The 13,454-nt window shown below is 41.8% G+C and overlaps 5 protein-coding genes across 5 annotated transcripts; 1 reads left to right on the forward strand and 4 right to left on the reverse strand. All coding sequences in view use genetic code 12, as the record gives it.

Annotated features, from left to right (window-relative positions):
• Positions 1-20: 20 nt before the first annotated feature.
• Positions 21-1,403, reverse strand: FOB63_002690 (putative protein kinase; the record flags this gene model as incomplete). The annotated part of the gene is made up of 1 exon (XM_002616262.1): positions 21-1,403. The coding sequence occupies one exon, from the start codon at positions 1,401-1,403 to the stop codon at positions 21-23; it is 1,383 nt and encodes a 460-aa protein (XP_002616308.1).
• An 873-nt stretch (positions 1,404-2,276) lies between these two features.
• Positions 2,277-3,212, reverse strand: FOB63_002691 (PX domain family protein; the record flags this gene model as incomplete). Its single annotated transcript, XM_002616261.1, has 1 exon — positions 2,277-3,212. The coding sequence occupies one exon, from the start codon at positions 3,210-3,212 to the stop codon at positions 2,277-2,279; it is 936 nt and encodes a 311-aa protein (XP_002616307.1).
• A 1,308-nt stretch (positions 3,213-4,520) lies between these two features.
• Positions 4,521-6,176, reverse strand: FOB63_002692 (PX domain family protein; the record flags this gene model as incomplete). The annotated part of the gene is made up of 1 exon (XM_002616260.1): positions 4,521-6,176. The coding sequence occupies one exon, from the start codon at positions 6,174-6,176 to the stop codon at positions 4,521-4,523; it is 1,656 nt and encodes a 551-aa protein (XP_002616306.1).
• Positions 6,177-9,344: 3,168 nt separating this feature from the next.
• On the forward strand, positions 9,345-10,118 carry UME6 (Zn(II)2Cys6 transcription factor UME6; the record flags this gene model as incomplete). Its single annotated transcript, XM_002616259.1, has 1 exon — positions 9,345-10,118. One exon carries the CDS (start codon positions 9,345-9,347, stop codon positions 10,116-10,118), a length of 774 nt encoding a protein of 257 aa, XP_002616305.1.
• A 496-nt stretch (positions 10,119-10,614) lies between these two features.
• Positions 10,615-13,200, reverse strand: FOB63_002694 (uncharacterized protein; the record flags this gene model as incomplete). Its single annotated transcript, XM_002616258.1, has 1 exon — positions 10,615-13,200. One exon carries the CDS (start codon positions 13,198-13,200, stop codon positions 10,615-10,617), a length of 2,586 nt encoding a protein of 861 aa, XP_002616304.1.
• Between the last annotated feature and the right edge of the window lie 254 nt (positions 13,201-13,454).

The following is a 13,454-nucleotide window of genomic DNA, read 5'->3' on the forward strand; positions in this document are numbered from 1 at the left end:
TTAATATGCGTAATTGGACCTCAATGTGCACCATTTTTGTAGATATTGATCAAATAACTCTCGTTGGTGAACGTGAACCCATTAACATGCAATATGTCACCTGGACTTTTGCTGCTTGGATTTAATGCAGAGGATGATGGTGGTGTAAATGGCATGCTTGTAAATTCTTCATCAAAATTTTCAGCCAAAATAGGATCAGTAATAACAGGAAGAATAGGTGGTAGGTAATCTTCACTGACAGGACCCATGAGGCTTTGCCAATCCAAATGCCGAAAAAAACGGTGACTTTTTAGCTTATCGAATTCCTCGTCGATATTGAATCTTTTCTCAGGATTGGGCTGTAAGAGTTTTCTTAACAAGTCTTTTGCATCCAACGAGAGGTAGAAAGGAAACTTGAGATGCTTTTTGGAATGCACAATTTTATCCATAATTCTTTCGTTGGTATGGCCTGTAAAAGGGGGAGCACCTGTCAACATGTCAAATGCAACACAACCCAATGACCACCAGTCGACCGAATAGTCGTAATCTTCTCCTTTGATGATTTCCGGTGCCATATACTGCGCTGTTCCGATCATGGAATGTTTAGCACCGTCATCAGACGACACTTTCGACAATCCAAAATCAGTGAGGACAAGATTTCCCTCTGAATTTAGCATGCAATTTTCTGGTTTCAAGTCACGATAAATGACTTTCATGTCCAAATGGAGATACCTCAAAGCCAAAACAATTTGTGCAATATAGTAGGCAGCATCCTTTTCACTCATAAATTTCTGCTGATCGAGATGATGGAAAAGTTCCCCACCATCCAAGTACTCGAGAATCAAGTAAACCTTATTGTGGTCTTGGAAGGCGTAGTATAATTTGACGATATTTGGGTGATTCACTTTTTCTAGTATGGTCTTTTCGTTGAGAGTGCGTTGATAGTTTTTGCTGTGAATTTCGTTGGTGTCATTAATAATCAAAGATGCCTTTTTCAACTGCTTTTGAGCAAACAACTTTCCCGTCGCCTTTTCACGTACAAGAATAACTTTTCCGTAAGATCCCTGGCCCAAGACTTTAAGAGGCTCAAAATCATCGAGTCGAGGTTTGTAGTCAATAGAACATTCTTTTTGTAATGACGAGGACACAAAAGATTCATTGATATCAATCTCGTAGGACGAAGAGTATTTCGAGGTGCTGGACATTTTCCTGGACTTAATGGGAAGCGGAATTGGTAAAAGGTCCGCCACCGTATCACTATCGGAGCTGTAATTTTCGTCAACTAGTAGAGCTTCGTCCACAATTACACCCGGTGGTGGAAAATCCGGACTAGGAGGATTGGCCTCTTCTTCAAGAAGTCGATAGTTCAACTCCCTTACAGAGGAAGGAGCCTCATAGTCGTCCATTGCAAAAATATCAGCCATTTTTCTTTGCTGGAGGGCCCCAGTCACGGTTTCTCTGTTGATTATATTGTCAGTGTATGGTTTCTGCAGACTATAATTTACATGTACCAAGTTTCGTGCAGGTGGCACAGAAACTGCCTTCAATGACGTGAACGATATTATGTTCCGCGCATTGAAGCAGCACGTTTTTCGTTAAAACGTATCGCCTCGAAGAATGAGTTGTACTTCTAAAGACTTCTGAGGAAGACTTTTTGCGAAAAGTAATTGATCGTCATGAGAGTCAGAAAACTACTTGAAACAATTGTTCTTAACTGCACGTGTAACACTCGTACCTAAATACTATACACAACTAGTAAATAAATTCTCCGTAGCTAAGCCTGCTTAAGTGGAAATAAATCGCGCTAGCTTCGATTGGCGTATTTCAATGACGCCGAAACATGCAGAATAGAAACTGTTTACTCTGCTTAATGCGTATCCCCGTAGCCACGTGCAATGAAACTCACACAGAATAATAGAGTATCTAGTCTCTTGCTATGATCGTATTCTTCACATATCCGGTTTTGCAAGCGGAGAAATGTGAAATGTTCTCTCTAAACAAGCCTGTTTATGATGTTTAGATGATCTAAGCCCTTAGAGACGACCAAGTGAATTAGGATGCTATGCCTTGCCGTATATCCGATTCCATCGTATGAGGAAAGGAGGCATCCACAGAAGTGTCAGTCATGTCATCATATTTGTCGATCAACGACGAGAAACTAGATAGCGTTTGGGAGCTTTTAGACAGCGCTAGCCCGTCTTGTCCTCCAAGCGCATTGACGGATAATTTTGCATTATCTTGGGACCTGAGTGAGCTCGTAGAAGGATTTTGGTTGATGTATGACAGATATTTCGTGTTCAAGTGGTTGAATGCCTCGGGGCCGAGTATTTCAATCTGTTTCCAAAAGAATCGACAAGAGGGAGTGGCTCGGTCGTGGAAAAGGAGCTCTTTGTCGATACATGAAGAAGGCTTTGGATGCTATTAGAGTCTTTGTAAATCATTTGAATAATCTCTTCTGTAGGAGGAACCGACTCTCCTCTTTCATAGACAACTCGATGATTCTTATTCTCTGTAACGAAGTTCATCATTAACAGACTACGACTCACATCTGCAATACTCAAAAGACTGCGCTGGTAATCATCCAACTCTTTACATCGCTTGAGAATCTTCCCCAACTTGAATTCCTTCTCCTCCCCGCCGCATACACTAATTGGTTTTGGTAATGATGGTAACGTAACTTCGCTGCCTAGACTTTCCTGCAAGGCCCAATGTAGATGATAAAAGTCTTGATAGTACTTTCCTAGAAACACCTTTTTTCCCGAATACATGCGGACCCGGTAAAGGTACCAGAAACGGCCATTAGAATCAAGCAGAACTTGCGAAACCGTACCAGATCTTGGATGATCCTGAATAGATGTGCTTCTCTTTTTGCAATCTCGAAGCCACTCGGGCGAAATTGGGTTCTCCGTGTCATTGACGGCAATCTCAACATACAGAGCAGGAACAATTCCCAACTCTGCTCTGTCGATACATTGTACCATTAGCCAGCCGTTATCTAAACGTTCAATTAATTTGCAGTAGTCGCCTTCACTGACAGAGATTTCAGGGAACGAAACACCAGTGAAGCCATATTTTGCTTTTAAAACCACCAAAGGGCCTGCCAGGCTGAAAGTAGGAGAGGACGAAGAAATTGGGCTGTGGGCTGGAGACGTTGGAATGGGCGAAGATATCAGAAGCTTCCGTAAGTTTCTTGAGGACTTGAAATGTTTTGTGTGAAAGAGACCCAGTGCCATTATTAAATCCAAACAAGTTAAAACAACAAAAAAAAACGCTTCAAGGCTATGACAGTAGGCTGAGTTTTAACGAGGAAGTGTTACACCAGTCTATGGTAGTCAATAAGAAAACAGTGAAGGGCAACGAACAATCAAAAAAGAAAGGGATGGGAACAAGACAATCTGAAAATTTCTTACTTTGGGTTATGCAAGGCTGGGAATCAAGAGTTGTTGAGGCACTAATGTGTTTTGTTCTCACAGCTGATGATCAAAACATGGGACATATGCAAGTCTGCATTTGCGGCATCGAGCTACATATGCAGAACGGGTTAACATGCTTCTTATCATATTTAACATCATCCTGCTTATGTAAACTGGAGAATTGCGTTTATGTGCAAACCCCATTCGTCTGACGCACCGCATGAAACGCAAAAAAAAAAAAAAAAAAAAAAATTTGAGAAAAAAAAAACTGGGGCATCTACTCAATCAGGCCATTGCAAACTCAAATCTCGATATCTGATTTAGTTTACATGGTTAAATACTGAGGCTACGAGACTGAAACTATCTAACGATTCACTCTCGGGTTAGACGAAGATGAAGTAACAATGCAATGAAATTGCTGTCGGAGCCAAACAATAACAGCCCAATTTTTAGATCGGCGCCCCGATTGTTCTTCCCTGATGGTCTTTTGCGGCTTTGATTTGCGTGATAATACACAAAAATCCAATGTTCTATCCAAGAATCACTAGAGGGTCCTCATTCATGCAAAGAACCGCCTACGATTACTCCTTTTTGTAAGGTTAGAAGTATTGTCCCTTCAATAACCATATGCCATTGGAAGCCTCCAAAGCTCCTTATACAATTGTACAACTTTTTCAAATCAGAGCAACATATCAACGGATCTCAGGTAAAACATGTGAACGAACGTAGGCAGTCTTTAGCCATGTTAAATATTGACGAGTGCGCGCATTCGAGACTGAAATAGATCTTTGGTGCAAGTGCCTCGCTCGTCAATAATAAATCTTACATCTTCGTTTCAACAAATCACTGCATAATACGTGGGCTATTATTACCTTTTTCCAACTCGGGATCTACAAGAAAACCCGCTACCGACTACTTAATAACGGGGCGTATTAAATGAGCGATCTCCACCTATTATTCCACAGTTCTATTATTTTCTGTTATTTTTTTCCCATTTCTTCTCATGAATTATTTTTTATTAAATGTTAAAGGTTAATGCGTTTTGACCAATTTACATTGGCCGGTACTTCTCCTGAACGAAAAACATGAACAGGTACTTCTCGCCCAAGAGAATGGTGCATGCAAGAATCATGTAAGTAGAAGAAGTACCTTGCTCGAGGAATTGAGAAAGTTAAGACTATCGGTCTCCGGTGATTCTATCTCCTCAAACGATTCGGAATGAGGTAGTTTGATGAATAAATTATTGAAGGCAACTTTCGAGTAAATAACCTTTTTGAAATCTTCAATGGTAGTGAAGCTCTTCTTTTCTACACGGATAGAAATAACATCCCCACGTTGCGTTTTGACTTGACATTTGATCCAAGCATCATTCTGAGGGGGTGTGAAAGGGGCAAACAGCGGACTTTCGCCTCCGATTTTTGGTGTAGAGAATTTAGGATGCATTTGTGACCCGGGGCTTCCTCCCTTCAAACTGGGACTGGACGAGAATTTTGGAGGAGCGTACGGCTCTTGCGAAGACATGTCACCATGAACATTAGGGGGTGTAGAGAACTTTGGATGACCCAGGAGGTTTTGACCTGGGCTTTCTCCTCCAACCTTCGGCGTCGAAGGAGCATTCGTGGCAGTTGTAGCAACTTGGACTGTACGGGCCCTCAGAAGACCTCCTGAAACATTGCGTTTACCGACGTTTATCAGCCCGTTTCGCGTGACTTCTTTTGTTGTAGACGATCTTTGAAGAGATGCAGCGTCAGGTGAATAGTTTAATATCTGCCTGTAGTGATTGTAGATATTCTTGGACTGCGTTCGCGTCCTTTGTGGACCTGAAGGAGCACTAGGAATGCCATATTCCGATTGTTCCGCTGGGGAAGGTTTTGGTGTTGGATCACTTCGAGGTGTGGCTGGTGGTTTTGTCTTAGAAGCCAAAGTCACCGATCCCGGTAATATTTTTTGATTGATAGCTTCCGTCGAATCATTTATCAGTTGTGGTGTAACTATACCAGGAAGGCCCTTGTAGTCTGCCTCTAACCATTCAACTAAAGCAAAGCACGTTTGATAGTGCTTGTTGGATATAAGATCACTCATATAGGATGACAACTGCTTACAACGACGCAGGAATACTTCAGCATCCTCTGATGAACACGACAGAGAAGGGACGGGTTCAGGGAGTTTTGGAAGCTTGACACTTTCCTCAGACTCGCCGATATCGACCGAAGTGAAATTCTCAAGTAAATGCACATGCAAATCGTAGAAATCTTGATAGTAACGGCATAGGTAGCCGTGTTCCCCAGTACTGTAATCAACATCCACACGGTACCAAAAACGGTCTTCGAACGTAAGATAATGAGCAACAGAAGCACTCAAGGGATAAGGTTTGTTGTTGAAAGTGACAGGAGTATTGTTTTCTAGTAAAGTTCTCACCTCTACGTCCATGAACGTTTTTGATTTCCCGCCTGCTGTTTCATCCATCGAGCGGAGCCATTGCAAAGTGATTGGATGTCTTGGATCATTCACAGCGATATCGACATAAGACGATGGAACCAAACCAGGCGGCTTGACCTCATCAAGAAGCTGAACAAGCACCCATCCGTTTTTCATGCGGTTTAACAATTTGACAACAACCCCTTTCTTCACCGAAAGTTCGTGTTCCGATTCAGCCTCGAAATCATATTTAGCGACAAGAATAACGTTACATCTAAGTTCAGTATATGTCTGAGCTTTTGAGGGTAGAGAGATCTTCAAGTCTTTGATTCCTGTTTGGAATACTTTCGTCGTTTGCGAGCTCATGAGAAAGTCGGGGTAATGATAAGAAAAAGAGGAAAAAAATTTGATAACAAATGATTTTTCTCGTAAGACCCCGTACCAAAAGATACGTATCCCAAAACAAAACGCGCTTCGAACAATAGTGCGGCGGAATACGCGGCTGGACAAATCATTGGTACTATATGCATACTAGGACTTCGCTTTCCTTCCATCGGCTTCGTAAATTGTGCACTCATAGTTTACGGTCAGAAGACCATAATCATAATCTGCATGAGTATTGATCCTTAGTAGAAAATGCAGAAACTAGGTCTGAAAATGTGCGTACCCAAATCACTTTCGGATGTGGCACTGTTTGAAAGGAGAATGGGCAATCTAGATGGCTGTTCACTGTGGATGTAGGACAAGGCGGAATACCTCGTAAAGTGTGTCGACAGCGTTCGATCATATAGACGTCTATTATTTTGAAGCCCGTCGATATTTTTCTGCTTCCCTTGTTGCCACTCTTAAAACCATCTAGTTTGTACTTAAGTATGCGTACACTATTGCTTAACAATACAGATCATCACGCTTTGTCGACGTCATTTGTTTGCAAAGGTAAAGACAAATACAGACTTGTTTGTCCTAAAAGAAACTCATCGAGTCATGACTCCCACTCTCTGCCTTTATAAAGAGTTGTGAATTTACAGTCGCAGCAAAGTTGGATAAGAAAGAGCGCAATTAAACTACTGTATCTACTAAATGAAAATCTTCCACAAATGTTTCCAAGAAGCGAACCATCACGACAACTGTCTTCGAAAAGACGACACCGCCATGGATTATAATCTTGGTCTGTTTTTTCTGCATCCGGCCATTTTTGCTTGACCAAATAGAGGAATGTTGGTTTCGCTGGTACTCCGAATGGGTAATAAAATATGTGAAGAAGAAAAGTACTAGAGCGTGAGAAATTTTTTTTATGGTTTGCGCAGCGGCCACTTCTACAGTCGTGCGTGGGCCAATGTTCGCGATTGAAAATTCAGTGCGCGTTCAACGTCAATGTTAGCACCGTTTGGATAATAAATGAAACGCTATTACTGACGTTTGCGGAAAAACTTGAAGAAGAAAAAAGAAATTCAGAAAAAATAAATAAAAAGAAGACAGCTTGAGAAACCGAAAGTGTAATGCAACTTTGAAATTGCCAGCGTAAAATAAAGGTAGCCGGCTTGAACGCATGTGCCTGCGTCGTCCCATGCGATGCTCACAAGACGTGGTTTGTCCGCATTGGGTTGAATTAGTCCATTTTCAGTTCTCCGTACTGCTTTAGGAAAGTGGACGGTACAGGTATGTCCTTTGATTGGTTCCGCAAAACACAAACTGTGCCTGAACAGGACGCAGGTGCGCAAGTACCACAGCGGTCGGTATGCGTAAATGCACAGCATGCGTGTGCATCAAATAACGGCGTGCTTTGCAGTGATATAGAGGTTTACCAAACCGGAGGAGCGCATTGGTAAAGAGGGGTAGTAGGTTTTTGAATTTAGAACTCTTGATGGCTAGCTGCTGAGGTTATATTGTATCGCTGTGAACAGGTTTATGTGACCCACCGCCTTGTTTGGTGGGCGGCCTTACGTACACACCTAATTTTTCCGTTTCACACTTCCGGTGATACTTCTCCGCTAGCTCGTCTGCTCATTTTCGCTTCTCGGGTTTACTGGTCTCTTAAACAAATCCGGAGGCGACATTCCTCCAGCCTTACATTCACTTGATATCATCGTATGCTATGCATCGTGTTGGATATGCTGCGGGTTCGTTAAAACTCGCCTATTTTAACCATCCTACGCACAGTAACTTGAATCGCATGAACGTAACCAGAAAAACTTCACCCGCCTACACAATGGACCTCTTTTTGGCCAGGGGGGAAAAAGCCAATTGGCGCTCCTCTTCGACGTTGAACCATAAAGATCCCACTTTAGCTATCAATAAACTATCGCATTGTTACATTTTTTCTCAAGATATTAGCACCCACGCCAAGCTGTGTGGTAGTATTTTCCACGAACTAAGCGCTAACTTCGGCACCATTCTCGATGATCGCTGATAGTTTTCCGCTTTCATTCCTTTTTCTTTCTTTTTTTTTTCTTTTTTTTTTTTTTTTTTTTTTCTTATATTCGCAATCCACAGCCTTTACGAACGGAAGTGGAGCTCAATTACGCGCAACATGCATCGGAGGATAAATGTCAAAATTACTTGCACTAAATTAAGCTTGTAGAGTAAAACTACAGTTCATGCATATTTGCTACTGGTATTTGTGGATTTCGGGAATGATTTGAGTTCTAAAAGCCAGTAAATCGAAAAGCAGTGAAGAGATCTCTGTTGTAATGCTGTGTCTCGAGTTTTCAACCTCTTCGGGATATCGGTAAAACTGTTAGTTCATGCTGCTCGTCTAATGCGAAACGCAGTACGCGAGTTGCGGCTTTATTTGTGGTGGCATAACTACCGCGCATTATCAGCTAACTTGGACATTACACAAAACTGTACAGAGATGTGCACGTCAATATTGCACAAGCATTTTTAAGTTACAGGCGGCTGCATGCATCTGCCGCCTGAAATTAGCGGCAGCACCTCCAGTTCAACGTGAACCCTATTGTTTGACTAAATAGGAAGTTTAGTTGCCTGCGAGCCGAAGAATGCATTATTTTGAAATAATAAATTCACGTTATCTTTGTGTGCATCTTTGGCCAGCACAAGAAAAGTGGATGCATTAATACCATTTTATCTTCCCTCCGTTTCTTCTTGCTCACAAGTTTTGGCTGTCTCCATTCTTGAGTTCTTTCCGACTCAATTATTCATTCCTTCATTTCTCATCTGCGAGTTGACGAGCTCCCGTGGTATCCTCGTTCTTTTTTCTATTTTTTGTTTGTCCTTCTTTCATTCGAAGGCATTTTGGCATTTTCCCTCTCTGTGAGTATAAACACTCAGACTATTCTTTTCCCTTGCTGATACGGACCTAAATCTGATCACAGGAGAATTTCTTTTCATCCCATATTTCAGTTGCTGCTGTCACCCACATTCGTTTCATTCCTATTTCCATTCATTGGGCTCTTCTTTAGAACCTGTCACCTAATTATACCCTCCATTTGTTCAATCTTTACCTGTTGAACATCAATTATAACACCAACGTTTCCACGTTACCAGGAGGTTCCAAGTTTCAATTGTGCTAAAATGGCAGAATCATTAATCAATTCCCCAAACTCTGCCCAAGGCAATGCACTTGGAAGATCTGGATTCCATAATATGGATAACCTTTTGAATGAGCTGGCTATTCCCTTTGATTATTCTCCCTATGGCTTTGGAACAAGCACTTCCGATGCGGTTGCAAAGTCGTATCCATTTCAATTGAACCAGTTCCAGACACCCTTTCCCCAATATCACTACGAGCCTTACTACTCGCTGGACGACATCCTAAAGTTTCAAGTCCAGCTTTACCAGGAACTACGATTCCAAGTGGTCAAAAATGACCTCATGAAGGAAGAGCCCTTTCTGCAGAGCTTTCAAGAAGTTGACTCTACTAGTGGTGCTTCGACAATAGATACACCTTTACCGAACACCTCCGTTCTCTCTGTCCCCGAGTCAATTCTTACTCCTGAATTTTCACTCCCTCTTCCAGAATCAGAAATGCCGAAGAAAAGAAACTTGGTTGATCAAACACAACTCAAGAATAATGTTTCGGCTAGCGAGCCTGTTCCCAAAAAACATACTCGCAAACACATTATGGCCAGATCCAGAAATGGATGTTGGATCTGTAGGATCAAACACTTAAAATGTGATGAGAGAAAGCCTGTCTGCTATAATTGTGTCCGCTTTGGTATCCAATGCGATTACTCACCGAATCGACCAGATTATGTGTCTGATAAAGAGCTTCGGAGAAGAAAATTGGATTCCATTACTACCAAGAAAAGACGTTGTACTTCAGGCACTAAACCGGTACGCAAATGATGCCTAGTCTCTGTCCTCAATATGATTTTCAAGCCTGTTTTTATCACTTTAGCTCCATTGTCGATTTAACAGCTAGTGCCTTGGTTAGAAGAATAAAATCTTCTGATTTCTTGCACGTGGCAATTTTTTTACGTCCGATTATAAACCTCTTTCTTGCTATATAGTATTATTTGTTGGATGTTCAATAAAATATCACCCAATGCATATATCATGTTCAATCTGTGTGTAAGTTTCTCGCATTAAGATGGTTTAACCCAAGGTGCATGCGGATTTAATACACGTCTCTAAATTCCGGGATTATACGGTGTAATTTCCGTTTTTTTTCGCTAAAAAAGCTGCAGCATATTTATTTTTTTGGCAATTGGCATCTTACCCAACTAAATCATTCGTCTTGAATAAATTACGCATAAAAAAGAAATTGTGGCTGCAGCAACCACAAAACATATCACTGGTTCAGGAACAATGGGATGTAGTAATAGCCGCGATATTAAAACTACTATTCCCATTCGGGAACCTGAATTTGTCGACGAAGGATATATTCCCCATCCCGAGAATCTTCTATCTGGGTCCTGCCATTTTCGAGTTCGTGGCCACTTATGTCAACAGGGCTATCATCGGTTAGCAGATACTCCACCATCAGTATATAGTCCCCTTCAAAACCAATCCATGGTCCGTAAAGAGGGTTTACCAAATCAGGGTGAGTATAATCTGTAAATTGCTCTCGTTCTTCATCCACCGTGGAGACTTTGCGTCTATGTCTTCGTTGAGGCGACGCGTTGGAAATTGAAAAATCGCCATCAAGTAGAACGGAGGTTTCTGTTGCCTCCTCCGTTGTGTGGTTTTCTGGTCCTGGAGATCGGGAAGATTCATACCTCAACACCTCCTCTGATGGAGCCAGAGCCAGCAGTTGATCGTCATCGAACTGCGTATCGAAATCGACAGGGCTCTGGATCGCCCGAAGGGCAATGAAATTATGAAGCGGAAGGTAATACTTCTCAAAGTTCCAAGACACAGCCATTGTCACCAAAAATAATGGAGTACATATGATGGACAAGAGTATAGCTCCTTCTAAAGCCAACGTTCCACACATGAAAAGCTGAAAGATTATAAGTCCAAATATTAACCTCCGGAAAATCATTGGCCACACTTTGCCTGTAGAGTGGGGAGGATGAACATAACTGTAGATAAGTTGGTATTTGTAAACAAAGAACCCCAACAAAAAATAGACTAGCCCGCTAGTAACTATTTTTGTGGAAACAACCGAGTAAATAAGGATAATGATGAAGATCAAAATGTGCTGCGGGAGATTGAGACCAAAATCGAATACTGGCGGTGTGTAATAGAAAAAGCGATAGTCACGCGGGGTTCTCAAGAAGAGACTTTTGATGAAAAAAAGCTTTCCAATGATGTTCAAAATCACAAAGTCTCCTATTTGAAGAAGCTTTACTGGAAACATGGCAAGACCTTGCAATAAAATCAAATCCACATAAAAGAGAGATAATTTTTTTAATGAACTTGCTAGCTGTGAAGCAAATCGAGTCGTGTCTCCTATGGAGGAAATATAGTCCCAGAGTGTACCAGTGATGGTAAAGACCAAAAATAATATGAAGAATATGAAAAAAAAATTCTTCAGTAAGGAAGACAACTCAACTTCACTAGACAGCGAATATCCTTGCATTTGAGAAAGACTGCGGTAAAGGTATGGGAATGACACATTCATGAGGGAGAATAAAAGGGGAGGCAAAATACCAGTAACAAATGTACTCAACCATTTTGATTTTGAAATCAAGTTGCCCAAAGCTGGCCAAAACTTGGTGATAGTTTTGACATCAATCAATGTCGACAATGTAGTAACCAAAAAGAACACAACGGAGTAACTAAGAACTATTAAGGATGTTATCATGTAGGAATTGTAAAGCTTTTCATAGTATGAAAGTTTCAAATTCTTCCAATTGATATCTTTAGCTGCTGGTGCCAACGATACCATAAGTTTGTAAACACGAGGATCCAAAACCGTTTGGGCTGCCATTTGGGCTGAAGCAACCGAGTCCATGGTTATGAATGCTGAGGGCAAGATGCGAATGTCAGATTCGGGCCCGATGGGCATTGTTGACAGAGAAGTGTCGAATTTGTTTCGAATGTTTCGAATTTTTCGATCTACCTCAACCAATTCTCTCGCACCTTGATCTATTTTCTTGCGAAGCTTCAACTTCGACAGACGAGGTTTACCCAGGTTGTTTGTCGGTATTACTGGGAGGACCCGCGGCAACTTGTGTTCGTTGTACAAGTCAACTTGTAGATCATAGTAATGCGAATAATGCTTCTCAAGCCTAGAGATAATCTGTTTTCTTCTTTCAAACAAGTCTTCTAATACCGACCAGTCGTAAATCAATTTGATATCTACCACGCGGCCAACGCCCAAATCTTCGATGAAACGTTTGAGAGCCGAGGGGTCATTCTTGCGAATGAGACGTTTGGGGATGCCATCAAGTTTGATGGTTCGGTCAGTAATGGAGTTCTGAGAAGCCAAGTACTTCTGTCGCATCTTGATCACCAACTTTGTGTACGCAAATAATTGGTGGTACACTATGATGGAGAAAAGATAGGTGAACAATGGGTACACCCACAAGTAGCGAGGGAACTCTTCGTGAAGAGGAGGCTGCTTGCCGCCTGATTTGGCCATAGTCGTCCATGATACATTATCCTTATCGTAATTGCCAGTGAAGTAGTACCGGATCGGACTCAACACAAACATCCCAAGCGCCGTGAGAAGAAGGAAGATCTTGATCCCCATCTTGAAAAATGCCAATACGACATAAGCATCGAGTCCAGAGTACTCAAGCACTTCCTCATCCGAAATCAAAAGCACGGCACCAACCCATTTGAAGAGATCGTCTGGCAATTGTCGATGGCGAAGCAGGCCCTTTCGAAGAGTACGAACGGCATACATGTGGGGCCATCTTCTGCGGAGGAAACAGAACAAAAGAAAGGAGGACAATCCTATCGCTAGGGAAAGGGCCAACTGTGTTCTGAACACACGCAGTTGGCTCGGCCCATATATTTTGTTATCGTCATCCAACATGGGAGTAGTAGTTTAGATTTGACGCGCTTCTGTATGGAAAGATCATATACTTCGCTCAATGTAGCCGATGTCGGAATAAGTGCATACGACATCTATTGTCGTATACTCATGATTGTCTACATTGGCCCTTGTGTGGCTTCATTTACTTGTAGAAACACCGCTTACGTATATGTATTCTTTTATCTACTGATCTCTGGACAGCAATCTGCGCCTGTACTAAAGTCAGAGAAATTGAGAGAATAATACATTATTAA

Source organism: Clavispora lusitaniae (genome assembly GCF_014636115.1).
Source record: "Clavispora lusitaniae strain FDAARGOS_655 chromosome Unknown tig00000078_pilon, whole genome shotgun sequence".
NCBI classification, from domain to species: Eukaryota; Fungi; Ascomycota; class Pichiomycetes; order Serinales; family Metschnikowiaceae; genus Clavispora; species Clavispora lusitaniae.